The sequence below is a fragment of the Geotrypetes seraphini genome, chromosome 5, assembly GCF_902459505.1.
Source record: "Geotrypetes seraphini chromosome 5, aGeoSer1.1, whole genome shotgun sequence".
NCBI lineage: Eukaryota > Metazoa > Chordata > Amphibia > Gymnophiona > Dermophiidae > Geotrypetes > Geotrypetes seraphini.
The window spans coordinates 173413580-173439011 of record NC_047088.1 but is presented as its reverse complement, the minus strand read 5'-3'; the positions used below and the strand labels follow the sequence as shown (position 1 = coordinate 173439011).

At 48.9% G+C, this 25432-nt stretch overlaps 1 protein-coding gene across 1 annotated transcript in view; it reads right to left on the bottom strand.

Annotated features, from left to right (window-relative positions):
- BOLL (boule homolog, RNA binding protein) overlaps positions 1–25432 on the bottom strand; it is a 566072-nt gene that overhangs the window by 398567 nt on the left and 142073 nt on the right. The window contains exon 4 of the mRNA XM_033945221.1: positions 8668–8722. Coding sequence (XP_033801112.1) covers positions 8668–8722 — 55 coding nt within the window. The remainder of the gene's footprint in view (positions 1–8667; positions 8723–25432) is intronic.

Genomic DNA, 25432 nt, shown 5'->3' with positions numbered 1-25432 from the left:
TGTAGTTTAATTTTGTGGTTAACAATTATGTGTTGTTAATAAGATTATATTGTGTGTATCTATGAAAAATGAATGGAAAAAATAGTGTTACAATTAGTACCATTATGGGGGCGAGGTCTGGGGTGGAGATTGAGTAGAGATGGGCGGGGTCTTGCCCACGACTTAGCCCAGTGTTCTTCAACCGTCGGTCCGTGGACCGATGCCAGTCCACAAAATAATTATTTTATTTCTGCCAGTCCATAGGTGTAAAAAGGTTGAAGAACACTGCGCTAGACCACCAGGTAAGGCTTAAGGGGGGGCTTTCAGGGATTAAAATAGTCAGGGGAAGTGGGGGTTAGGGGCAGAACCGGCCTGATTATTCGCAGTTTTTTAATATTCGCGGGCCGGCTCTGCCCCTAACCCCTGCGAATACGGAGGGAGAATTGTATATACAGTCAAACCTCGGTTTGCAAGTAACCCGGTTTGGGAGTGTTTTGCAAGACGAGCAAAACATTCTCGCAAAACTTGTCTCGCAAACCGAGTGTTGACTCGATTTGTGAGCACCCACCCAGAGAATCGGCATCGCTCTCCCCCGCTCGCAAAGGTCCCCCCGCTCAAATCGGCACCCCCCACCTGACCAACTTTAACTCACCCCCCGTCTGGCACCGGCACGAGAACCGGCATCGCTCCCCCCCACTTGCAAAGGCCCCCCCCACTCGAATTGGCACCCCCCCTGTGACAACAGGCACCCCCCGCCCAACCAACTTTAACTCACACCCCCGTCTGGCACCGGCACGCAGTCCACAGGACGTGCCGGTGCCGCTTGAAGATCTTCTTCCTGCCTCTGCCGGCTTTGATCATGCATCTGCGCATGCTCAAGCCCTTCTAATTCTCCCTCTTGCCGAGATTCTCGGAGATCTCGGTGAGAGGGAGAATTAGAAGGGCTTGAGCAAGTGCAGATGCATGCTCAAAGCCGGCAGAGGCAGGAAGAAGATCTTCAAGTGGCACCGGCACATCCTGTGGGCTGCGTGCCGGTGCCAGACGGGGGGGGGGGAGGGTGAGTTAAAGTTGGTCGGGTGGGGGGGGTGCCTGTTCTTGCCAGGGGGGGTGCCGATTCGAGCCGGGGGGGGCCTTTGCGAGCGGGGGGGGTACAATGCCGGTTCTTGTGCCGGTGCCAATGGGAGGGGGTGACGGTTCGCGCCGCTGGCCTCGGGGCAGGGGGTGGTGGGAATGTATCAAAGCAAGTTTCCATTATTTCCTATGGGAAAACTCGCTTTGCTATATGAGTATTTTGGTTTACAAGCATGCTTCTGGAATGAATTATGCTCGTAAACCAAGGTTCCACTGTACTTACCTGGTAAGCTCTTTTCCAGTAGATAGGTGAGACATTCTAGACCAGTGTTTCTCAAATTGGTCCTGGAGTACCCACTTGCCAGTCAGGTTTTCAGGATATCCACAATGAATATGCATGAAAGAAATTTGCATATGATAGAGGCAGTGTATGCAAATTAAGTTTATGCATATTCATTGTGGATATCCTGAAAACCTGACTGCCAAGGGGTTACTCCAGGACTGAGTTGAGAATGAGAAACACTGTTCTAGACAGTAGGGTTATTTCTCTTTAGCAGCATGCTGCAGAAAGAATCCACTCTGGATTTTTCACTAAAGTACTTCACTGGACTGTTTAGCTCCCTCTACAATTAGTACCCAAGCACGGAGAACCACCCAATACATGTGAAGTATAGATACTTATAGCAATAATCGTAAACAAATTGTTATGATCAAAAGTAACTAAACAGTATCATTAACTACCAATATAGGCTTCAAAGGAGCTCAAAAATTACTCCCCAATAAATTGAAACATATACACAAAGGGCCTGATTCTCCAAAGTGCGTCCCGATTTTAGGCAGCTGTAGGCGTCCTACAGCTGTCTAATCAGCCAATCGGGATGCACGTTTTTTTAAAAAAAATGCTCCCCAGGCAGGCCTGAAGGCGCCTCCGGGAGCCTAGGGAGACGCGTAGGGCCGCCTAGGTTCGCCTAAGGGCCTTAGGCGAACCTAGGCGGCCCTACGCGTCTCCCTAGTAGAGGAAGAAACGCTTAAAATGTAGGCCAGCAAAATGCTGGTCTACATTGTAAGTAGATGCGGCCACTATACTTATTGCGGCAAGGGATCTCTCTGCCGCTATAAGTATAGTGGGCCGCGGCCTGTCCGATCGCTGGCAGGAGGGTGGCCAAACCCTCCTGCCAGAAGATGCCCCCCCCGACACTATCGACCACCCCCCCCCGATCTCCCTCCCACCCCGACACTACTGATCGCTGGCAGGAGGGTGCTCAATCCCTCCTGCCCGAAGACGCACCCTTCCCCCCCGACAATATCGATCGCTGGCAGGAGGGTGCCCAATCCCTCCTGCCCGAAGATGCACCCTCCCCCCCGACAATATCGATCGCTGGCAGGAGGGTGCCCAAACCCTCCTGCCAGAAGATGCCCCCCCCCCCCCCGACACTACCAACCGCCCCCCCCGACATTACCGATCTCCCTCCCACCCTGACACTACCGATCGCTGGCAGGAGGGTGCCCAAACCCTCCTGCCAGAAGATGCCCCCCCCCGACAATATCGATCACTGGCAGGAGGGTGCCCAATCCCTCCTGCCCGAAGACGCACCCTCCACCCCCCTCGGCGCTAACAACCCCCAACCCTCCACCCCACCAAACTAACCTTGTCTTAAGGCCAGACGGTTCTTGCCCATCCAGCCGGTAGGCCCGCCTCGTCGAAATAAGGCGGGCCCGCCCCTTCCCGGCCCATCCCGCCGAAGCCTAAGGCCTGATTGGCCCAGGCTCTAGAAGCCTGGACCAATCAGGCCTTAGGCATAGCGGGTCCACCCATCCCCACTTAATCTAAGGCCTCATTTCGACGAGGCGGGCCTACCGGCTGGACGGGCAAGAACCGTCTGGCCTTAAGAAAAGGTTAGTTTGGTGGGGTGGAGGTTTGGGGGTTGTTAGCGCCGGGGGGGGAGGGTGCGTCTTCGGGCAGGAGAGTTTGGGCACCCTCCTGCCAGCGATCGATATTGTCGGGGGGGGAGGGTGCGTCTTCGGGCAGGAGGGATTGGGCACCCTCCTGCCAGCGATCGATATTGTCGGGGGGGGCCATCTTCTGGCAGGAGGGTTTGGCCACCCTCCTGCCAGCGATCGGACAGGCCGCGGCCCGCTATACTTATAGCGGCAGAGAGATCCCATGCCGCAATAAGTATAGCGGCCGCGTCTACTTACAATGTAGACCAGCATTTTGCTGGCCTACATTTTAAGCGTTTCTTCCTCTAAACTAAACTAAACTAAACTAAGACTTAGGTTTATATACCGCATCTTCTCCACTGAAGTGGAGCTCGACACGGTTTACAGAGTTTAAAAAATATGGGAAGAGAGAAGAGAAAGAGTTTACAAAGCATAAAAAGAGGGGATGTAATCAGGAGAAGAGATTATTATATGCTAGAGAAAAGCCAGGTTTTCAGTTGTTTTCGGAATAGTTGGAGGGAGTCCAGGTTCCGCAGCGGGACAGTGAGGTCGTTCCAGAGGCCGGTGATTTTGGAGAGGAGGGATCTACCCAGTTTACTTGCGTGGAGGATGTCGTGTAGAGAGGGGAAGGATAGTTTATGTCTGTGGGCAGATCTGGTGGTAGTTGGTGTCGGGGCGAGGAAGGATAGAGGGATTAGGGGCGGAAGGATGCCGTGAATGATCTTGAAAGCCAGGCAGGAGCATTTGAAATGAATTCTGGAAAGTACTGGGAGCCAGTGAAGATTGGTAAGTAGAGGGGAGACGTGGTCATATTTGCGTTTAGCAAAAATCAGCTTAGCCGCAGTGTTCTGGATAAGCTGGAGTCTGCGAAGACTTTTTTTCATTAGGCCTAAGTAGATGGCGTTACAATAATCGAGTTTGGATAGGATGATGGATTGTACAAGGACGGTGAAATGCTTTTGGTGAAAATAGGATCTAACTTTCCTCAGCATGTGGAGGTTGAAAAAACAAGATTTTGCCAGGGAATTCAGGTGATCGTTGAGGGAAAGGGAGGAGTCGATAGTGATGCCAAGGACCTTGCTTGAGAACTCAAGGTGTAGAGCAGGGCCTGTGGGTAGGGTGAAGAGGGCGGGCAGGTGAGCTAATTTTGGGCCGAGCCAGAGTAATTTTGTTTTTGATTCATTTAATTTCATCTGTACTGAGAGGGACCAGGCATGAAGTCTCATTATGCATGATGTGATGTTCTCTTGGAGGTTTGGATCTGTTTCAAGGAGTATGAGGATATCGTCTGCATATGTGTAAATTGTTTCAAGGGGGGATAGTTTAAGGAGCTTCAGGGAGGTCATATATATGTTGAAGAGAATAGGGGATAGGGGAGAGTCCACCACAGGATGGTGTCCATGAAGCGGATTTGGAGCCGTTTGTGTTGACAATGTAGGAACGATCGCGAAGAAAGTTTGAGAACCACTTTAGGACAGAAGAGTCTATCCCAATCTCGGAAAGTTGGTAGATTAGTATGTCGTGAGCACGACGTCGAAAGCCGCAGAGAGATCAAACTGTAGGAGAACAGCAAATTTGTTTCGGGCGTGTAGTTGTTGCACCTTTGAGATTAGGGAAACTAGGAGGGACTCGGTGCTGAAATTAGGCCTAAATCCGTATTGGTAGTGTTGGAGAATGGAGAATCTCTCTAGGTAAGAGGAGAGCTGAGTGGCGACTATGGTCTCTAGAAGTTTTGTTAAAAGAGGGATGTTTGCTATGGGGCGATAGGTCGATGGTGAGGAAGGGTCAAGATCGGGTTTTTTCAGAAGAGGGGATAAGGCAATGTGTCCCATTTCGGTGGAGAACAGGCCCGATAGTAAGACTTTGTTTATGAGGTTAGTAAGGGAAGAGATGGCCTGTGTAGGGATTTTTTCGTAAAGGTAGGATGGGAAGGGATCTAGGATGCACTTGCAGGATTTAAGTTTGAGGCAAAGTTTAGAGATCTGGGTCTCAGATACAAGTTCGAATGTAGTCCATGATCTGTCGGCAGGGATAGCGTCGGAGTCTTTCGAGGGGAGAGAGTTGTAGGAGATAGCTGAGGGAAACGAGCTCTTTATGGTAGTGATCTTCTCGTTGAAAAATTTGGCTAGGTCATTTGGAGATGGGAGGGGGGCGGAGTCATTTTTAGAAGTAAGGTTCCGCCAGATGTGGAACAGTGTACTGTTTTGGTTTTTTGACCTGGAGATTTTGTCTCCATAGTAATTCTTCCTAGCTTTTTTTAGTACGGAGTTGTAGGATTTGATGTTTTCTCTCCAGGATTGCTTATCTAGGGGGGATTTTGATTTTTTTCCAATCTCCGTTCCAGGGCCCGACATTTCTGTTTTAATTCTCTGTGGTAAGGGAGGTACCAGGGAGCCTTGTGAGAATAGGAGATGGGTTTAGTGGTTAGAGGGGCAAGGGCATGGTACGTGGATTCGGAAAGAGTCACCCAGTTGTGCCAGATTGAGTCAGGGTTCGTGTGAGTGGGAAGGGGAGGGAGTTTGTTGAGAAACTGGGATCAGAATAGTTCATTTGAGATCTTTTTGCGGTAGGTGATGGAGTTTGTGGCACGGGTTGGGGTATCAAGGGCTGACATGAAGGCAGGGAGGCAGAAAGAGCCTAGGAGGTGATCCGATCAGGGGATGGAGCCGCCCCCCGATGGGAAAAACAGGGGGAGGCAGGACGAGACTGGTTATGCCCTTGAAGGGACAGTCAAAAAGGCTGAGGAGCCTTGGGGACAGTGGACAGCTGAGGCTTTTGCTGAGCTTTCTGAGGAGGCTGCCGCTTCGCAGGTTGCCTCTCAGGTGGAGCTTGCCTCGGTTGATAACGCCGTTAATATATTAAAGGCGGTCGAGAGGGTCGAGACTGCTGAGGCTTAGGCTTCGGCCGAAGAATGGACTGAAAGGACTTTTCATGATCAGACAGTTTCTTCGTGACGGTCTCGATGGATTCGTCAAAAAGATCTGCCCCAGCACACGGGACGTTCGCCAGGCGATCCATGTCAATTCGGGTCCATGTCAATGGTCCGCAACCAGGCCAACTGGCGCATCGCCACAGAGCAGGCCGCCGCCCGGGCCGAGAGCTCGAAGGCATCATAGGAAGATTGCATCAACTGAAGTCGAAGCTGGGACAGCGAAGCAACCACCTCCTCAAAACGAGCCTGGGATTCGACGTAGGGCGTAAACCGCCGAAGCACAGGAAGAAAAAATTCCAAATAGGTGGCAAAATGGAAATTATAATTCAGAACTCGGGATGCCATCATAGAATTCTGATAGATGCGTCGTCCAAACTTATCCATGGTTCTGCCCTCGCGGCCTGGAGGCACAGAAGCATACACGTGGGCCGGATGGGACCGCTTGAGCGAGGATTCGACCATGAGGGACTGATGTGAAAGCTGAGGTCCCTTGAAGCCCTTATGATGCACCGTGCGGTACCGAGCATCCAATTTCCCAGGGACCGCAGGGATAGAGTACGGAGACTCAAAACACCTCATGAAGGTCTGGTCGAGGAGCTTGTGCAGCGGCAGGCGTAAGGACTCGGCAGGAGGACGAGGCAAATGCATGGTATCGAGGTACTCCTTGGAGTATCGAGAGCCAGAATCAAGGGTAATGTCCAGGTCATCCACCATCTGCCTCAGGAACGAGGAAAAGGACAGTTGGTCCGCCAGCACCGGTCTCCGAGAGGGGCTGGAAGAAGTCGAGGCCTCGGGCTCCACCGAGGCCTGAGAACAACAGGGTGAGTAAAAAACTTCGGGGTCCTCGAACTCCGGTCCCGGAGGAGGAGACCCAGCCGAAGCCGAGTACCCCATACGAGGCAATTTCTTCTGAGGCGAGACGGTCAAGTGTCGAGTGGAATGCCTCGAAGAGTGCCTGGATCGATGCCCTTCACGATGTCTGGATGGGGATCGAGCCCGTCTGGTAGAATACTGATCCCCCGAAGTCTCCATAGAGCAGATAGGACTCGAGACCGTAGATCGGAGAGGCGGAAGATTTGTCGCTTCCCCAGACGCCGCCCAGGCTTGATAGGGGGTCCAGAAGAACTCGTCCTGCTTCCGGCTTTGCCCAGGACTGGGAGGCCTCGAAGGTGGACGCCACAATGACTCATGGGGAGGAGTAACAGGCTCCAAAGGAGGTAAGTCACTAAGGGAAGCTTTCCTCAAGGGAATAGGCTCTAAAGGAGGCATGTCACTAAAGGAGGCCTTCCTCGAGGCACTAGGCTCCAAGGGGGGCATGGCACTACCCGAGGCCGACCTCGAGGCGCGGGACGCCGACCTCCGCTCCTCCTCACCGAGCAACGAGGTCGAGCGGCGCGGCGGAGGAGGAGGGGGCGGCCCGCCCCTCGGAATCGGAACTGGGAGGTCACCCTGGATCGAGGCAATCAGCCGGGGTCCCATGGTGTTCATGAGTTCCACAAACTGAGCCTCCAGAAGGGACCGCAACGAAGCCGATATGGAGGGATCCGCACCAAAAGGGGGCCCTTCCGCACGGTCTCCACGCTCCTTCGGTGTTGAGTGCTTCTGCTTTCCAGCCTTCGGCACTTTGAGCACCACCGGTGGAACAGTAGGGGTCGGTGCCTGGTCCGAGGAGACGGAGGAAGGCACCGGCGCCGAGGTCGAGGCCGAAACCGGCATGAACAATGCCGGCTTCAGAAGACTCGAAACAGCCGGGGAGGTCGAGGGTTTCGTAGATGGAGTCGAAGCACCAGTCGATGTCGAAGCTGTAGGATCCGACACAGCTTCCATCTTGAACATGGACTCCCACAGAAGACAGCGACGCTTAAACGCTCGCGCTGTCAGAGTGGAGCAAGGCCGGCACGATTTCGGAAAGTGGTCCGGACCCAGACACTGGAGGCAGCGTCGATGCGGGTCCGTGAGCGAAATCGCGCGCTAGTACTTGCTACACTTTTTAAAACCGGTGATCGGCCGGGACATAGGCCGGAAAAGCTCCGCCGCAAGGTCGAAGGCGCGGGGCCCAAGCCTCACGGCCGACCCGGAGTCGGAAGAAAAATTTTTTTATTTTTTTTAAAAAAAGAAATCAAAGAAAGAAACAACACATGGCAAGAGTAAAAGAAACTCAAACCGTGGCGGTGCAGAAGGCAAAAAATCGAATTCAATGGGCGCAGAAATGAAGTAAACTTCTCAGCTCCGCGGAAGAAAAAGAACTGAGGAGACACGCCCGGACCATCGGGCGGGAAGGCACTGGCGCATGCGTGGTGTGGGCATCTCGAAACTTCTAAGTTTCTTCAAGCAAGACATGCTTGTGAGACGTCCGTATCGGGGCTCTGTCGGATGACATCACCCACTAGTGAGAATACCTGCCTGCTTGTCCTGGGATAATGAGTATTGGCCAGTGTTATTGTTTGGGAGGTGAAAAAAGAAGGCAAGTATAAAATAATAACACTTCTTCCCTCCCCAGGTTGATTTCAGTTTGTTTGTTTATCTGCACCTTTTTTTATCCAAACTGATCTAATCTTGATTAGCTTAGTCACCACACTTACATAAACATGGAAGGTAATGACATATATGACAATTTACAACAAGCCTGGAAAACAGTAAAGAAATGATTTTATGAAACTACAGCTAGAAATGTTAGTATTAAATAAATCACACTAGGAATGTCCATATGATCCTTATGATATGTATATTTAAATACATCTTACCTCCTGTAAAATCTTTTGTGCATCTTCTTGAGTTTCAAAAGTAATGAAACCATAACTAAAAAAAAAAAATTAAACAAATAATTTCATAACTTACATATCCAAAATGTCCTAGCATCCTGTAGTCCATCATCTCTACCTTTCCTTCCTCCCTCCTCCCCCCCACCAGATGTCAGTGACTCCTTTTCACCTTCCTTACCCTCCCATGAGGTGTCTAGCCTCTCACTTTTTCTCTTTCTGTCCAGCACCTCAACCACATTCATGCCTTGTGCCCTGCAGATTCTGCCCACCCCCCATCACCACTGCTGCCATTTTATGTCTGACCCAACCTGAAACACAGTGAAGCAACGAAAGATTAGATTCTTGCCTTTGCTAATCTTTTTTCTAAATCCATTTTTTATTCCGGGACCAGTGGGTTATTTCTGTCTATCCGCCTCAAACTTCAGAGGCTTAAAGCCCTCCCCCTTTTACCTCTTCACTGTCCCTGTGAACATCAGTCTTAAAGCAGCCAGAAACATCTGTAGAGGATAAGAAAAAGAGAGAAAGGGGAATGGGGACACTCCCTGACAAATGTCAATTCTGCTCAAATCAACAAATGCAACAATGAAAAACGAGAGAACAGGTCATAAAACATTAGAAACCTGAACGATAAAACAGTGCTACAATGAGACATAGCCTGCACTGTCAGAAAGAGGAGCCTGAACTAGGGACCCCACAAAACTAAGTGCTAAATCCATTCTGATGATACTTTTATAAAGGCTGGTCAGAAAGCAGAAATCCAGTACAAGTAAAGGCAGTGCAAATCAGCAAGGTATAGGGTGGGTTCCCAGAATAAAGTGTGGATTTACAAGAAGATTAGCAAAGGCAAGAACCTAATCTTTCATTCTTATACAATCCCACTTTATTCTGGGACCAGTGGAATGTAAAAGAGTAGTCCTGAAAATTCAGGATGGGACTGATGAGCCAAAACACAGGCACCAAAAGTAGCATCCTGCTTGGCCGCCACATTGATCCTTTAAACTTGGTAAACGTATGCAAGGAAGACTAAGTTGCGACCCTGCAAATCTCATCCAGAGAAACAGTCAATGACTCTGCCCAAAAGGACAAAACACTTCTGACAGAATGAGCCCGCATCGCGAGGGGGGGCTTCTTTCCAAGCTGCGGAAATGGTCATATGGATCCATCTGGAAATAGTGGCTTTAGAAGTTGGCCTACCCTCCTTGCAGGCAGGACCCGTAAGAACAAACAGGTGGTTGGAAAGGTGAAACTCGTTGGTGACCCCCCCAGGTACCACAACAAGATCTTGCACACATCCAAGGACAGCAACACCCAGTCTTGCTCCCTCGAACCAAAGGAAGCAAAAGCAGGAAATTGGACTTCCTGATTCACATGGAAAGTGGAAACCACTTTGGGAAGAAAGGAAGGAACATTGTACAGCATCACACCGGAATCTGTAATATGCAGAAAAGGATCCCAGCAGGAAAGAACCTGAAGCTCCAAAACTCTACAGACAGAGGTAATAGCCATCAGGAAGACCGTCTTAATCATGAGATCCATAAGAGATGCCTGCTCTAGAGACTCATATGGCTGACAAGCCAGAGAATGGTGAACCAGGTTAAGATACCAAGTTGGACAGGGAAGGTGCAATGGAGACCAAAGCCGCAGAGCACTCCACAGAAAATGAGCCACATCTAGATGAGCTGCCAATGAGCTCCTCAGAGAAGGAGGGCCCATACATGAAAGACTGGCAGGAACTCCAGGACCCGAAGGACCAAAGAACAAAGAGGTCCACCTATCGCAAGCTGCAACAGGCCTGTTAACATCTCCAAGCCTTTGTATAGGCAGCCACTGTGAATTTCCTTTTGCTGGGTAGCAATGTGGCAATCACAGCCAAAGACTAGCCCCAGCTAATCAAGGCTGCGCGCTCAAGAGCCAAGCCATAAGACCAAAGCGGACCGGATCCTGTATCACAATCTGAGGAGGCGAGAATAGCAAGGTAGCCAGAGCCCCCAATCCTGCTGGAGCTGAACCAAGACGGCATACCACAACTGACTCAGCCAATTGGGTGTGACTAGGATCACCAGATCCTCGTGGGCCGCTATTCATCTCAACAGACACCCTATCATGGGCCATGGAGGGAAGACCTTCCCATGGCCAGTGCTGAACCAGAGCATTCAGGCCTTGCAACAGCGACTAAAGAATCAATCTGCTTTCTTGTTGACTACAGTCATCATGAGATCAAACGTTGGATGCCCCCACTGATCTTCTATGCAATCGAACACTCTTTGAGACAGAGACCACTCTCCAGGATCCAGAGTCTGACGACTGAGAAAATCCACTTGAACGTTATCTACTCCTACCATGTGTGCCGCTAACAGAGCCACAAGGTGTCTCTCTGTCCATCAGAAGAGTAGCTGAGCCTCCACACTCAGAGAGGGACTCCTCGTGCCCCCCTGCCGATAGACATATGCCAAAGCCTTGGCATTGTCCGAGAAGATGCAAATGGCTCAATGACCGAGATGACCCTCGAAGTGGAGAAGAGCCAGCCGAATTGCCCAAAGCTCCAAGCGATTGATGAATCACTTGCACTCTGAGGGAGCACACTGGCCCTAAACAGGGACGGTCATACACACTGCTCCCCAGCCTTTGAGACTTGCATCTGTAGACAGAATCACCGAATCCAAAATCTGGAGTGGAAGGCCATTGGAGAGCGAGAGGGATCGCAACCACCATGCATGACTGTTCCGTGCTACAATCGTCCAAAGCAAGGGTGAATGTAATGGGTCCCACAGGGGGGTTTCAGCGTGAAAGTAGAGCATCCTGCAGCAGATGCTGATGGGCTCTGGTCCAAGAAATCACATTGATCGTTTCCAACCTGGTCCCCAGAACCTGGAGGTACTGCCATGCCATTGGGACTGGAGTGGCCAGAAGGTCCCTGATAACCTACCGAAGCTTCTCCTGACGGCAGGCAGGTAGGAACACTTTGTTCTGTCCCATGTGAAATCAAACTCCCATGTATTCCAGATCCTGTGTTGGCTTGAGGTGACCCTTCCTGAAATTAATCATCCAGCCCAGATGCTACAGCAACTGCATCACCTGAGGAACAGACTGACGCCCCTCAGACTGCGAGGGAGCTCTGATCAACCAGTCGTCCAGATACAGGTGAACCAGGACATGCAGGGTGCGAAGATGGGACGCCACCAACACCATCACTTTGGTGAAGATCCTGGGTGCTGCTGCCAACCAAAAGGACATCGCTGTAAACTGGAAATATTGCCCCGACGTGGAACCTCAGATACATCTGGTGGTCCGGAAAAAAGGGAATGTGGAGATACGCCTCTTGTCATATCCAGGAAGGCTAGAAACTTCCCCGGCACCACCAATGCTATCACTGAGCACACCGTCTCCATGCAGAAGCTAGGCACTTTCAACACCGCATTGACCGCCTTGACGTCCAGAATCAGTTTCCATCATCAGAGCCTTTCTTTGGAAAGTTGAAGTATATTAAGAATCTCCCAGAGCCCGAGTCTCGCTCTAGAATGGGTTCTATGGCCTCAATATTGAGGGTTTTTTTTTCAAGTTTCAAGTTTTTTATTTATTCTTGATTAATCGCTTTCTCTAATTCAAAGCGATGTACAAATCAAATTTAGTTAAAAGAGAGCAAACAAACAGACAAACCAAACTTTGGGATTTACAATGCTTACAAAGGTTAAAACTTATTAAAACTACATTGGGTAAAAATAGGGTTATGAAATACATTCGTTATATAAAAGGTTAAACATAAGAAAACACATTAGGAAAAATAATAAATAAAAAATCAGGAATTAAAAGCATCATTAAAAAGAAATGTTTTTAATAGTGATTTAAATTTTACCAAATCTTGATCGTTCCGTATAAAAATTGGAAGAGCATTCCAGGTTTGAGGGGCTGTTACAGAAAATATAAATTGTCGTCTTGTATTAATCAATTTCAATGAAGGTACTGTTAATAGATTTTGATCAGTAGATCTTAATGTTCTAGTTGGATGGTAAGGTATTAAAAGTTTATGAATAAAAGCAGGAGTCTTATATAATAGTGTTTTAAATGTAAGTAAACAGATTTTATAAGTTATTCTATGGATGACAGGTAGCCAATGTGCCTTTTCAAGTAGGGGAGTAACATGATCAAATTTTTTAGATTTTGTAATAAGTTTTATAGAGACATTCTGTATAATTTGTAAACGTTTGATTTCATTTAATGCAATACCTCTAAAAAGAGAATTACAATAATCTATTTTTGATATGACTAATGAGTGGATAAGAATGTTTAAAGATTGTGCATTCAGAAATTTTGAAATGGATCTAATTTGTCGTAATCTGTAGAATGAAGTTTTAACAATATAACTTATATGGTCATGAAAGTTTAATTTGGAATCAACAATTACTCCTAATATTTTCGTTTTATTGACTATCTGTAAAGGGATATTTCTTATAGTAATAGGGGTGACAAGTGTGGGATTTTCCTTCCAAGGAAAAATCATCAAATTTGTTTTTTTTATATTAAGGGCCAGTTTATTAGTATTTAGCCAATCTTGAACTTGATCGAGTTTCTTACTAATCTCATGTATTTCTGAAATATTATCCGTATCTACAGGGTGTAATAGCTGAATATCGTCAGCGTATCCGAAAACTTGAAAACCTATAGATTGGCACAATGTAAGGAGTGGTGCTAGAAAGATATTAAATAGTAGAGGAGAAAGAATAGACCCTTGAGGAACACCGAATGTGGATGAAATAGGATTAGATATAGATTCTTTAAAGAAAACGGAAGAAGAGCGATCTGTAAAATAAGAATTAAACCAAGAAAGAATTTGATCCGTGATCCCAATAGATTGAAGTCGATTTATGAGAAGTTTATGATCAATTGTATCAAAAGCTGCGGAAAGATCTAGTGAAATTAATAAAGTAGTTTTGTGATGGTCAAGAAAATAATGAATGGATGTAGTTAAACCAACTAGTGATAATTCTGTGCTGTGATGTTCTCTAAAACCTGTTTGATTAGGGTGGAGAACGTTTGTTTTTTCCACAAAATCTAATATTTGGGTATAAACTATCTTTTCCGTTAACTTGGCCAGAAAAGGGATATTAGATATGGGCCTATAGACTGTGGCCTGCACCTGAACCGCCTTCTCAGGGCAGCCCGCTTGGAAATCTAGAAAATACTCAGTAAAAAGACAGAAACTCCAGTTTGTAGTCATCCCTCAGAACCTCCAAGATCCAGAGGTAGGAAGTAATGGCCTGCCATTCCACCAGAAAAGCTGACAACTGCCCTCCTATGCGAGGAAGTGGGGGGGGGGGGGGGGGAAGAGACATCAGCCCGGCATCAGAACTGCTTCCTGGCAAGAGCCAGTGGACAACTCAGACGGCTCATGTCGAGAACCGCCAAAGTGTGGTCTGACAGACGAAGAGAACCTCTGGCTCGCGGAAGGTCCCGAGTATGGACAAGAGCGACTGAAAGGATGAAAATAAGAACGCCCTGAACCTCTAGAAGGATGGGATCTATTTATGGGCAGTGACTTGGTCCTGCAATCCTGCACACCGGCAATCAGGCCATTCAGACCCTGGCCAAACAACAGCTGTCCCTTAAAGGACAACCAGCTCAAGGTTGCTTTAGAAGATGAATCCCCCGACCACTGCCAGATCCAGAGCATCCTGTGAGCCAAAACGGAATAAGCAGAAAGCTTAGCAAAGACTTTCAAGATGTCATACAAGGCATCAGACAAATAATCCACTCCTGAGATTATAAAATTCAAGTTACAAGTGCCAGGATCATGGCGCAGCTTGGAATGGCATGTCCTTGCCATGAAAGAAGAGGCCAACGCCGCCTTAACACCAGCGGCCGCTGAATCAAACAGACACTTGAGGCAAAATCCACACATTGGTCCTGAACATTGTTCAGGGCTACACCCTTGACACTGGGGAGATAAGTGTGCTTGGAGACCTGTGCCACCGAGGAATCCACTTTCGGGGAAGCAAAGCACTTGTTAAAGGCATCCACCATGGGATTAAGCCGCCATGGTGCGAGCGCATTTCAAGGGACTCTCAGGAGTCTCCCAAATATCTGTAAGAATCTAAACAAGAAAATCAGGAAAATAGGCAGATTATGGCCTTTGGTCACTCATGAGGGAACATTCTGCAGTGACAGGCTGCTCAGACTGCAGCTTTAATTCCTGGAGAGATTCAGAGATCAAATCCACAAAATGTGCATGCTTGAAAAATCTGCGCACAGTGGGATCCTCCCCCAAATTAGGGGCTTTGCACCAATCCAGACCCTGGTGATCTACAGATATTCCACATCTGTGGCTGCCGCGGTGCACCCCTGCAAAAGCAGAGGCATGGCGAGCATATCAGGCGCAACCGTGGGCACTACTGGCTTACCTGCCAACTTCTCTGAGGGGAGGTAGGAGAGAAGACCCTGGTGCACTGGAGCATGGTGCCCTGTTACCAGCACATAGTCTGGCAGAAGGGGAACAGGCAGACACTTTCTGACCAAGTATACCTGATAAGGAGAAATTAGGTTCTTACCTGCTAATTTACTTTTTTTTAGCCTCTTCAGACCAGCATAGGTTAATCTTACAAGCAGGTTATATCTCATCATGACCAGCAGATGAAGACTGAGACAAAACTATGGAATAGTACATATCATGTGACTCCTCGCTAATTACTTCAGTCTGCCGAATAGCCAAGCAAAATTAAGAACTATAAACAGTAGTAACTACTAATAAAAACAGGAACGCTGTTGGAAAATGCCAAAGGAATAAATGCAAATAGCAAAGGTCCCCACAGCCCGCCAGCTAGCTACAGCCACTGCTCTTAATCTCCCCGGCCCTAGAAAAATACTAGAAACCGACTGAAAAATTAAAATCTGCATGCAAGAACACGACAATAGACAGGATGGGGTTCTATGCTGGTCTGGAGAGGCTAAAAGAAAGTAAACTAGCAGGTAAGAACCTAATTTTTCCTTTGTTTTCCTACCTCCTCTTTTTCACTGTGAGTAGCATGGACTTTCTTTTTATTTAGTTTTCTTCCCTCTCCTGTTTTTTCCTTAAATTTTTTGGCTTGCAACCATATTAAGCCTAAGCTCCCCCAAACCCAATTAAAATTCTCCTTCTTTAGCAGCTCTCCAGACCAGCATAGGTTAATCTTACAAGCGGGACGTACCAAAGCAGTCTCCATCATGGGTGGGACCCCCGAAGGGCCGACATCAGAACACGCTCACCGAACACAGCGTCCACACAGTGGTGTCTGACAAAGGAATGCAAGGAAGACCAAACTGCAGCATTACAAATATCCACTGAAGGCACCAGCGAAGACTCAGCCCAAGAAGCGGCCTAACCCCGAGTAGAATGAGCCTTGAGAAATTCCGGAACAGGCTTTTTTTTTTTTTATGAAGAAGGTTATGAATTTTAATTCTTAGATGATTTGATTTTCTGGTCTCCTTGGTCCTCCGCATGCAGGCCCGAAGGACCCAACCAACATCCAATTTGCGCAACTGTTTCTGTTCAGAAGAACCCTCCCGACTACCTAGCACCGGGAGGACCACTGACTAAGTGACATGAAAAGGAGAAACTACCTTTGGCAGAACATGCCGTAACATGACCCATTCCCTAGAAAACTCCAGGAAGGAAAAACTACAAGAGAGAGCCTGCAGCTCTGAAACACATCTAGCAGAAGTAATAGCTACCAAGAAGACTGCCTTAAAAGTAAAGTCCTTCAATGAACAGGTCCCCAAAGACTCAAATGGGGGGCACACCAGCTCGGACAGAACCAGATTCAAATCCCAAGAGGGAACAGAAGGTCGCAGGGGAGGATTGAATAACTTGGCCGCCCGCAAGAAGCGAACATCAGGAATGGCAGTCAGACGCTGACCCCGTAATAACCCACAAGTTAAACCCAGAGAGAAGACCAAGCCAGGCCCCTGTCCAGAACTCTAAGATGTTAGGCAGGGAAGCACGAGAAGATACCACTCCCCACGCCGTACACCACTCCTCAAATATACGCCAAACCCGCACTTAAGCCCGAGAAGTGGAATGTCTATGGGACCCCAAGAGAGAGGAGATCACTTTATCTGAATACCCCTTCCTACCTAAGTGTTTCCTTTAAAGAGCCAAGCCCTAAGACAAAAAAGGGAGCCAGATCGAACAGGGGAATGGGGCCCTAAGTCAGAAGATCAGACAAAAGAGGCAGAGGAAGAGGATCCGACACCAGAAGCCGCACCATGCCGCATACCACAGATATCTGGGCCAATCTGGAGCCACAAGAACCACCAGGACCGGGTAACGAACAAAGTGGAGTAGAACTCTGCCCACTTATGGCCATGGAGGGAATACATACTATGACCAGGCAGGATCCGTCCTGGCCTTGGTCATGGTGTTTGCCCGGTCGTCCACCAGGGGGAGCTGGGAGAACTAAGAATTCTCGAGGTATTCTGTATCCAGGTCACCACCAGGGGAGCCCAAGAGCCGTGCAGTACCAGGCTGACTCAGCTAGATCTCCATTCCAGCTATGTGGGAGGCCGAGATACCTGAAGATGAGACTCTGCCTAGACCATGAGCAGAGCTGCCTCCTGCACCACTTGAGTGCTCTTGGTGCTCCCCCCTCCCCCCCGCCGTGGCATTGTCCACATAATCCGGACCAACTTGCCTGTCAAGGAGTGGAAGGCTAACAGCACCAGACAGAAGGTTCTGGGCTCCAGAATAATGATCGACCAGGATGCCTCCTCTGTGGACCAGGTGCCCTGAGCTGAGTGACCTAGACACAGAGCTCCCCAACCGAGGAGACTGATATCTGTGAGAAGCACCATCCACTGTAGCTGATCCAGACTCATCCTTTGAACAATATGGGAGGTCTAGAGCCACCAACGAAGACTGCAGCAAGCCAAGCCTCGCAGAGGAACAGGGAGAACTAGACTGTGCCTCTGGGACGACCACCTCTGAAGCAGAGCATACTGAAGAGGACACATGTGGGCCCAAGCCCACCTCACCACGTTGAGGGAAGCCGCCATCGACCTGAAGACTTGGAGGAAATCCTGCACCTGAGGACGCCGGGATGCCATAAGCAGGCGAATCTGAGATTGCAAATTGCTTATCCGGGCCTCTGGGAGGAAAGACCTTCCCCAAGGAGGTGTCAAACACAACTGAGATACTCCAGGCGCTGCGAGGGGGCCAACCAGCTTTTGGCAAGTTTGACAACCCATCTCAGCGACTGTAGGAACTCCACCATCCGAGCCATGACCCGGGTGCTCTCCTGGAACGACTTTGCGCGAATCAACCAGTTGTCCAGGTAGGGAAGCACCAGAATGTCCTCTGTCCGCAAGGCTGCCATGATGACCACCAGAACCTTAGTGAATGCCTGTGGAGCCATGGCCAATTCAAAAGGAAGCGCACAGAACTAATAGTGCTGACACATGATAGCAAAACGAAGGAGCGCTGATGGGAGGCCCTGATTGGAACCTGCAAAGACATCTCCTTCAGGTCGAGAGAGGCTAAATACTCCCCTGGCTGAACCGCCAGAATCAAATCCAAGCGAGAAGACAGAACTCTGAGAGCCCTGAAGACCCCCTTTGGGTGAAAGGACCACACTTTCTTGGGCACCACAAAGTAAATATAGTACCTGCCAGTGCAACATGCTTGAGATGGAACCAGAACAACAGCTTAGAGATCTAGCAATCTTAAGGATCTGGCGAAAAACCAGCTTCTTCCTTGCTGCCTGACAAGGAGAAGCTAGAAAATGATTTGGCAGGGAAAGCACAGTTACTTACCATTAACAGTTGTTATCCAGGGACTGCAGGTAGATATTCTCACATATGGGTAATGTCATCCACGGAGCCCGGATGCAGACAGCCTCGCAAGCCAACTTACTTGTAGAAACTTAGAAGTTTCGAGTCTGTCGCACCGTGCATGTGCGAGTGCCTTCCCAGCCAGCACAGGGCAGGTCTCCTCAGTTCAGATAGCTAGCAGAAAAGCCAACCAGGGGAGGTGGGTGGACTGTGAGAATAGCTGCCTGCTGTCCCTGGATAACAATTGTTATGGTAAGTAACTGTGCTTTATCCCAGGACAAGCAGACAGCCTATTCTCACATATGGGTGACCTCCAAGCTAACCATAAAAGGATAGTGGGAGTGTTGGCAATTTAGGAGAACAGATTTTGTAACACTCTCTGGTCAAAATGGCCATCTCGTCCGGAGAAAACATCCAGACAATAATGAGAAGTGAATGTATGAACCGAGGACCAAGTAGCAGCTTTGCAAATTTCCTCAATAGGAGTGGATCTGAGGAAAGCTAATAAAGCCGCCATTGCTCTGACTTTGTGGGCTGTGACTCGACTCTGTAGATGTAGTCCAGCATGGGCAAAGCAGAAAGAGATACAAGCAGCCATCCAGTTGGAGATGGTATGCTTAGAAATTGGATGTCTCAACTTGTTTGGATCGAAGGAGACAAAAAGTTGAGGAGCAGATCTGTGTAGTTTGGTGCGTTCCAAGTAGAAGGCCAAAGCACGTTTATAGTCCAGAGTATGAAGAGCTGATTCTCTAGGGTGAGAATGAGGCCTTGGAAAAAACACTGGAACTACAATAGATTGGTTGAGATGAAATTCTGAAACCACTTTAGGTAGGAATTTAGGATGAGTATGGAGGACTACCTTGTCATGATGGAAAACTGTGAAAGGTGGATCAGCAACTAAAGCTTGCAGCTCACTGACTCTTTGAGCAGAAGTGAGGGCAATGAGAAAGATCACTTTCCAAGTGAGATATTTCAGATGAGCCGTAGACATTGGTTCAAATGGAGACTTAATCAACTGAGTAAGAATAACATTGAGATCCCAAACCACTGGAGGCAGTTTGAGAGGAGGTTTGACATTGAAAAGTCCTTTCATAAATTTGGAAATCACCGGATGAGCAGAGAGGGGTTTCCCTTCAATAGGTTGATGGAAAGCAGCAATTGCACTAAGATGGTCTCGTATAGATGTAGACTTGAGGCCAGAGGTAGACAAGTGCAAAAGATAATCCAAGACAGAAACCAAGGAGGTATCTCGAGGCTCCATGTCATGAGAGATGCACCACGTAGAAAATCTAGTCCATTTCTGGTGGTAGCATTGTCTAGTGGCCGGCTTTCTAGAAGCCTCTAAAATGTCTCTTACAGGCTGAGAAAACTGAAGAGGAGTTATGTTGAAAGGTACCAAGCTGTCAGGTATAGAGACTGTAGGTTGGGATGAAATAGAGACCCTTGACTTTGTGCAAGCAGAGATGGAAAAACTGGTAGAAGCTCCCTGCTGCTGAGTTGAAGTAGAAGGGAGTACCAGGGTTGTCTCGGCCACCGATTCATGGTGGCATAATTGTTCTTCAGCCTGACCAGAGTCTTGAGAACAAGAGGGAGTGGAGAGAATGCATACAGGAAGAGATTCATCCATTCCAATAGAAAAGCATCTGCCTTGAGGTGATGAGAGTATATCCAGGAACAGAACTGAGGCAGTTTGTGGTTGTCTGGAGATGCAAAGAGATCTATCTGAAGAGTTCCCCACTTAGAAAAAATGTGATGAAGAGGTGAGGAATTGAGTGTCCATTCGTGAGGTTGCAGAAGACGACTCAATTTGTCCGCTATCAGTTTTTCACCCCTTGGATGTAGACAGCTTTCAGGAAGGTGTTGTGGAGGATTGCACAGTCCCAAACCTTCAGAGCTTCTTCACAAAGGGAGAGAGATTCTGTTCTTCCCTGCTTGTTGACATAGTACATGGCGACTTGGTTGTCCGTCCGAATGAGGACTACCTGGTCGTGAAGAAGAAGTTGAAAAGCTTTGAGAGCATTGAAGATTACTCTGAGTTCCAACAGATTGATGTGACACTGACGATCCATGCTGGACCAGTGGCCTTGAGTACAGAAACCGTCGAGGTGAGCTCCCCAAGCATAGATCGAGGAATCTGTCATGAGGACCTTCTGATGAGGTGGTGTCTGAAACAGTAAACCTCTGGAGAGATTGGAAGAGAGAATCCACCAGCAGAGAGACTGTCTCAACAAATGAGCGACTGTAATGTGTCAAGAGAGTGGTTCGCAAACCTGCGTCCACTGAGATGCCAGGGTCCACTGAGGAATTCTGAGGTGAAGTCTGGTAAAAGGAGTCACGTGATCTGTGGAGGCCATGTGACCTAGTAATACCATCATGTGCTCGCTGAGAGTGAAGAGCGGGAAGTCACTTTGTGACAGAGCTGAAGAAGAGCATCCAGACGTTGTTCAGGGAGGAATGCTCTGAGGTGGATAGTGTCCAGAACAGCTCCGATGAACTGTAGATTCTGAGAGGGCTGAAGTTGGGATCTGGGAAAGTTGATTTAGAATCCCAAGCTTTGTAGGAACCACGTAGTCCGTTGGGTCGCTACAATAACCCCCCTGAGAAGTGGAATCTTTGATGAGCCAGTTGTCTAGGTAAGGAAACACCTGAAAACCATGGTTCCTTAGAGCTGCTGCTACCACCACTAGGCACTTGGTGAACACTCTGGGAGATGATGCCAGGCCAAAGGGTAGCACTTTGTACCGATAATGCAAATTCCCCACCCGAAATCTGAGATACTGACGGAAGGCCGGATGAATGGGAATGTGAGTGTAAGCCTCCTTGAGATCCAGAGAACATAACCAATTGTTCTGATCTAAAAGGGGGTAAAGGGATGCCAGGGACAGCATGCAAAATTTTTCTTTGACTAAATATTTGTTGAGAGCCCTGAGATCGAGAATGGGTAACAGATCGCCCGTCTTCTTCAGAACTAAGCAGTAACGGGAGTAAAAATTCCTGCTCTGCTGTTCCAAAGGAACTTCCTCGATGGCACGGAGATGAAGCAGAGCTTGAGCTTCCTGATGAAGGGCAGTCTGGGATGGAGTGGAAGGATACTCTCTTGGAGGACGCTCTGGTGGAATCTGAGAGAAATGAAGAGAGTATCTTTCTCTGATGATTGACAGCACCCAGAGGTCGGATGTAATGGTCTCCCATCAATGGTAAAAATGATGGAGACGACCTCCTATGGGGGGAAGGAAGGACAGAGGAAGAATGATGGAGGTTATGCTCTGTTTGAGACAGTCAAAAAGGCTGCGTAGCCTTAGGCACAGCAGAAGGCTGAGGTTTCTGTTGCTTCTGCTGTTTCTTGGGAGGTGCTCGAGTGTAAGGAGCTGCCCTTGGAGGTTAACGCCTCTGTAAGGATGGAAGAGGTCGAGAAGGTTTTGCAGGAGCTAGCTTTGGCTTTGGTCTGACAATTGAAGCAAAAGATTTTTCATGCTCAAGACAACTTCTTGGTGCAGCCTCTATGAATTCATCAAAGAGGTCATTGCCCTCACAAGGAATATTAGCAAGACGGTCCTGAAGATTGGGGTCCATATCAATGATGCGAAGCCAGGCCAGGTGGTGCATCGCTACTGAGAAAGCAATGACCCTGGAAGAAAGTTCAAAGGCATCATAAGATGACTAGAGAAGATGTAAACGGAGTTGAGCCAATGTAGCAGAGAGTTCTAGAAACTCCGCCTGTCTATGCTGATCCAGGTTTTTCATAAAACTTGGAAGATGATCAATCAGAAACTTGAAATAAGTAGTGAAAATAAAATTATAGTTGAGGACTCTGGAGGCCATCATGGAATTCTGATAAATGCGACGGCCAAACTTGTCCATGGTCTTACCCTTTCTTCCAGGAAGTACTGTGGCATAGACTCTGGAAGGATGGGTCCTCTTCAACGAGGATTCCACAAGGAGGGATTGATGAGATAGTTGAGAATTCTCAAACCCCTTGCAATGTAGAGTTTTATACCTCGATTCCAATTTTCCTGGAACAGCAGGTATAACATAAGGAGTCTCCAGATTTTGTTTGAAAGTTTGAGACAAGAGCCTGTTAAGAGGAAGCTTGAGTGACTCTGCAGGAGGTTGAGGCAGATGCATTTCCTCTAAGTACTCCTTGGAGTATTTAGAACCAGCGTCCAATTTAATATCCAGGTCATCAGAAGAAAGGAAGAAAAGGACAACTGATTCGCCAGAGTCAGGCCTCAAGAAGGACTCGATAACCTCGAGTGGAGAATGAAGGCAAAGCCTCTCTGGAGTATTGGTAACCTAAGGAAGAGACAGACTTGAAGGAGGCATTGAAAGCAGCAGAGTCCTCGGGGTCTGCAATCGGTGACCTCGATCGAGGAGTTGGAGGCCTTGAAGAGTTGGAAGGCCTGGATGGAGGTCTGGATGAGGAAGGCTTTTCTGTGGAAGAAGACCTGTGCCTCGATGGGCGTCTTGATCTGTGACGAGAGTGCTGCCTGGAAGCAGGTCTCGGGTGAGATCAAGGAGACTTTGACCTATGACTGGAGACGGGCAGTGCCGCTGGTGAATGAATAGGGCTAGAAGCTGTAGATCGAAACCCCATAGACTCAGTGGTTTGGATCGAGGAATCTAGAAGCACCCCCAAAGATTCGGCTCCTTGTATGGAGTGAGGATTCTTGTCGAGACACTCGCAAAGACTCGGCTCCTTGCATAGAGTGTGAAGATTCCAGTCGAGATACTCGCAAAGACTCGACTCCTTGCATAGAGTGTGTAGAATCCAGACCAGACACTCGCAAAGACTCAACTCCTTGCATAGAGTGTGTAGATGCAGCTCGAGGCACAGGCAGATCTTGAGGGAGACTGCTGGACTGTAGGAGGCAGAGACGAGGCAGAACCATATTCTGGGGAGACAGGAGAGCCGCCGAGGAAGCAGGAGAAGGCGGGCAGGCAGGCTAACAGCTGAGGTAGCTGCGAGAGGGAGCTCCGCCCACCCCCACCGCGTCAGAGGCAGCATCAGCGCCCGGGCTCCTCCTTAATAGGAGTCGAGCCAACGGCGCGCAGCCGTTCGGCGCGCAGCGAAGGCGAGCGGCAAAGGCGCTCGCCTTAGCGAGAGCACCTTTGCGAAGGAGCCTAGAGAAGGAGCCCAGCAGCATTATCTATTATCTAATATCTAAATTCTGCATAATACTTCTTCTCTACTCATTTCTCTCTTCTCTCTCTACTCTTTTAGCTAACTGCGCGCCGGGCAACACTCATACACACCGTGGGACAAAGGAACCAGAAAAAGGAAATGGAGGCTGCAGGAACCCAGCGGAGCTACCCAGTATACTGCACCGGGTGTCATATGTACAACTACCTCCCCTCCGGGAGGCAGGCGTACATATGCGGTCGATGCCAGGAACTGGATAGCCTGAAGAAGGAGGTCGGGAGACTGCAGGTAAGAGTCCAGGAGCTGGAGGGACTCTGCACCATAGAGGAGCCGTGCTGGGAAACTGAAGAAACCACCAGGGAGAGCCACATCACGGAACAGGTTAGAGAGCTCGAGAAGTTCATCGAGGAGGCCTGCAGGATGGTGGAGGTACAGGACCACCAACACACCAGGAGAGAACCAACAGATGGACAGCAGAATCCACCAGACGCCATGGGAGTAGGACCTTGCAGAGGACCTGGACAGGCAGATGAGGTGGAGACCCAACAGAACCCAGAGAAAGGACTAGCAGACTGCGCAAATGACACAGACCTGAGACCAGAGGTGGGGACCCAACAGAGCCCGGAGGAAGGACTAGCGGACTGCGCAAACGACACAGATCTGAGACCAGAGAGACAGCTGAGGAAAGGGAGATCAGCTATCGTAGTTGGAGACTCAATCCTGAGAGGAGTGGACAGTCACATAGCTGGAGGGAGAGAGGACCGACTAGTGACATGTCTCCCGGGGGCAAGAACGAAGGACGTCATCGAAAGAATTGGAAGGATCCTGGAGGGAGCTGAGACGGAGGAGACAGCAGTAGTAGTCCACATTGGAACAAACGACATCAGCAGGAGGAACTTCAACAGGACTACACTAACTGACCAGTTCAGGATCCTGGGGAGGAAGCTGAAACTGAGGACAAGGAAGATAGCCTTCTCAGAGATCCTGCCAGTACCGAGAGCGGACACAAGGAGGCAGAGCGAACTACAAGCAATGAACGGTTGGCTGAGGAGATGGTGCGAAGAGGAGGGTTTCTACTTTGTTAGGAACTGGACAACTTTCTTGGGGAAGAACAAGCTCTACAGGAGAGACGGACTGCACCTGAGCACGGCTGGGACGAGGATGCTAGCACGCAACGTCCAGAGCGTCATAGACTTGGCTTTAAACTGAGGAGAAGGGGAAAGCCGGTAGTCGATCTGGCCTCGACACGTCGGACAACAGTATCAAGTACGGATACTGAGCAGGGACATTGTAAAAGAGGGCTCGGGACTGAGTGGGAATTTTTGGAAAAAGTTCCTAAGGACGCATTGCAGGGGCCCAGGGCACAAATGGAACTAGCAAGCGGGATCAACAAAGAACAGCAGGAGCCAGAGGGGCAAAGACTTTGTGAAAGAGGGCTCGGGACTGAGTGGGAATTTTTGGAAAAAGGACCTAAGGACGCAATGCAGGGGCCCAGGGCACAAATGACACTAGCAAGCAGGATCAACGGAGAACATTGGGAGCCAGAGCAGCAACCAAAAACGGGGAAACAGGCAGAGGACGACACAGACACACCGCAGGAGGAGGATGACCGAGACGAGGCTCGGGGACTGACGACCCATGAGGGGGTCTGCAGGAGTGCCAAATCACGAGGAAAAACAACAGGGAGGGCAAGCAACCGGGACTTACATTGCCTATACACTAATGCTAGGAGCCTAAGGGCCAAAATGGGAGAGCTGGAGGTCATAGCCAGTAAGAAGGACCTAGACATAATTGGAATCACAGAAACGTGGT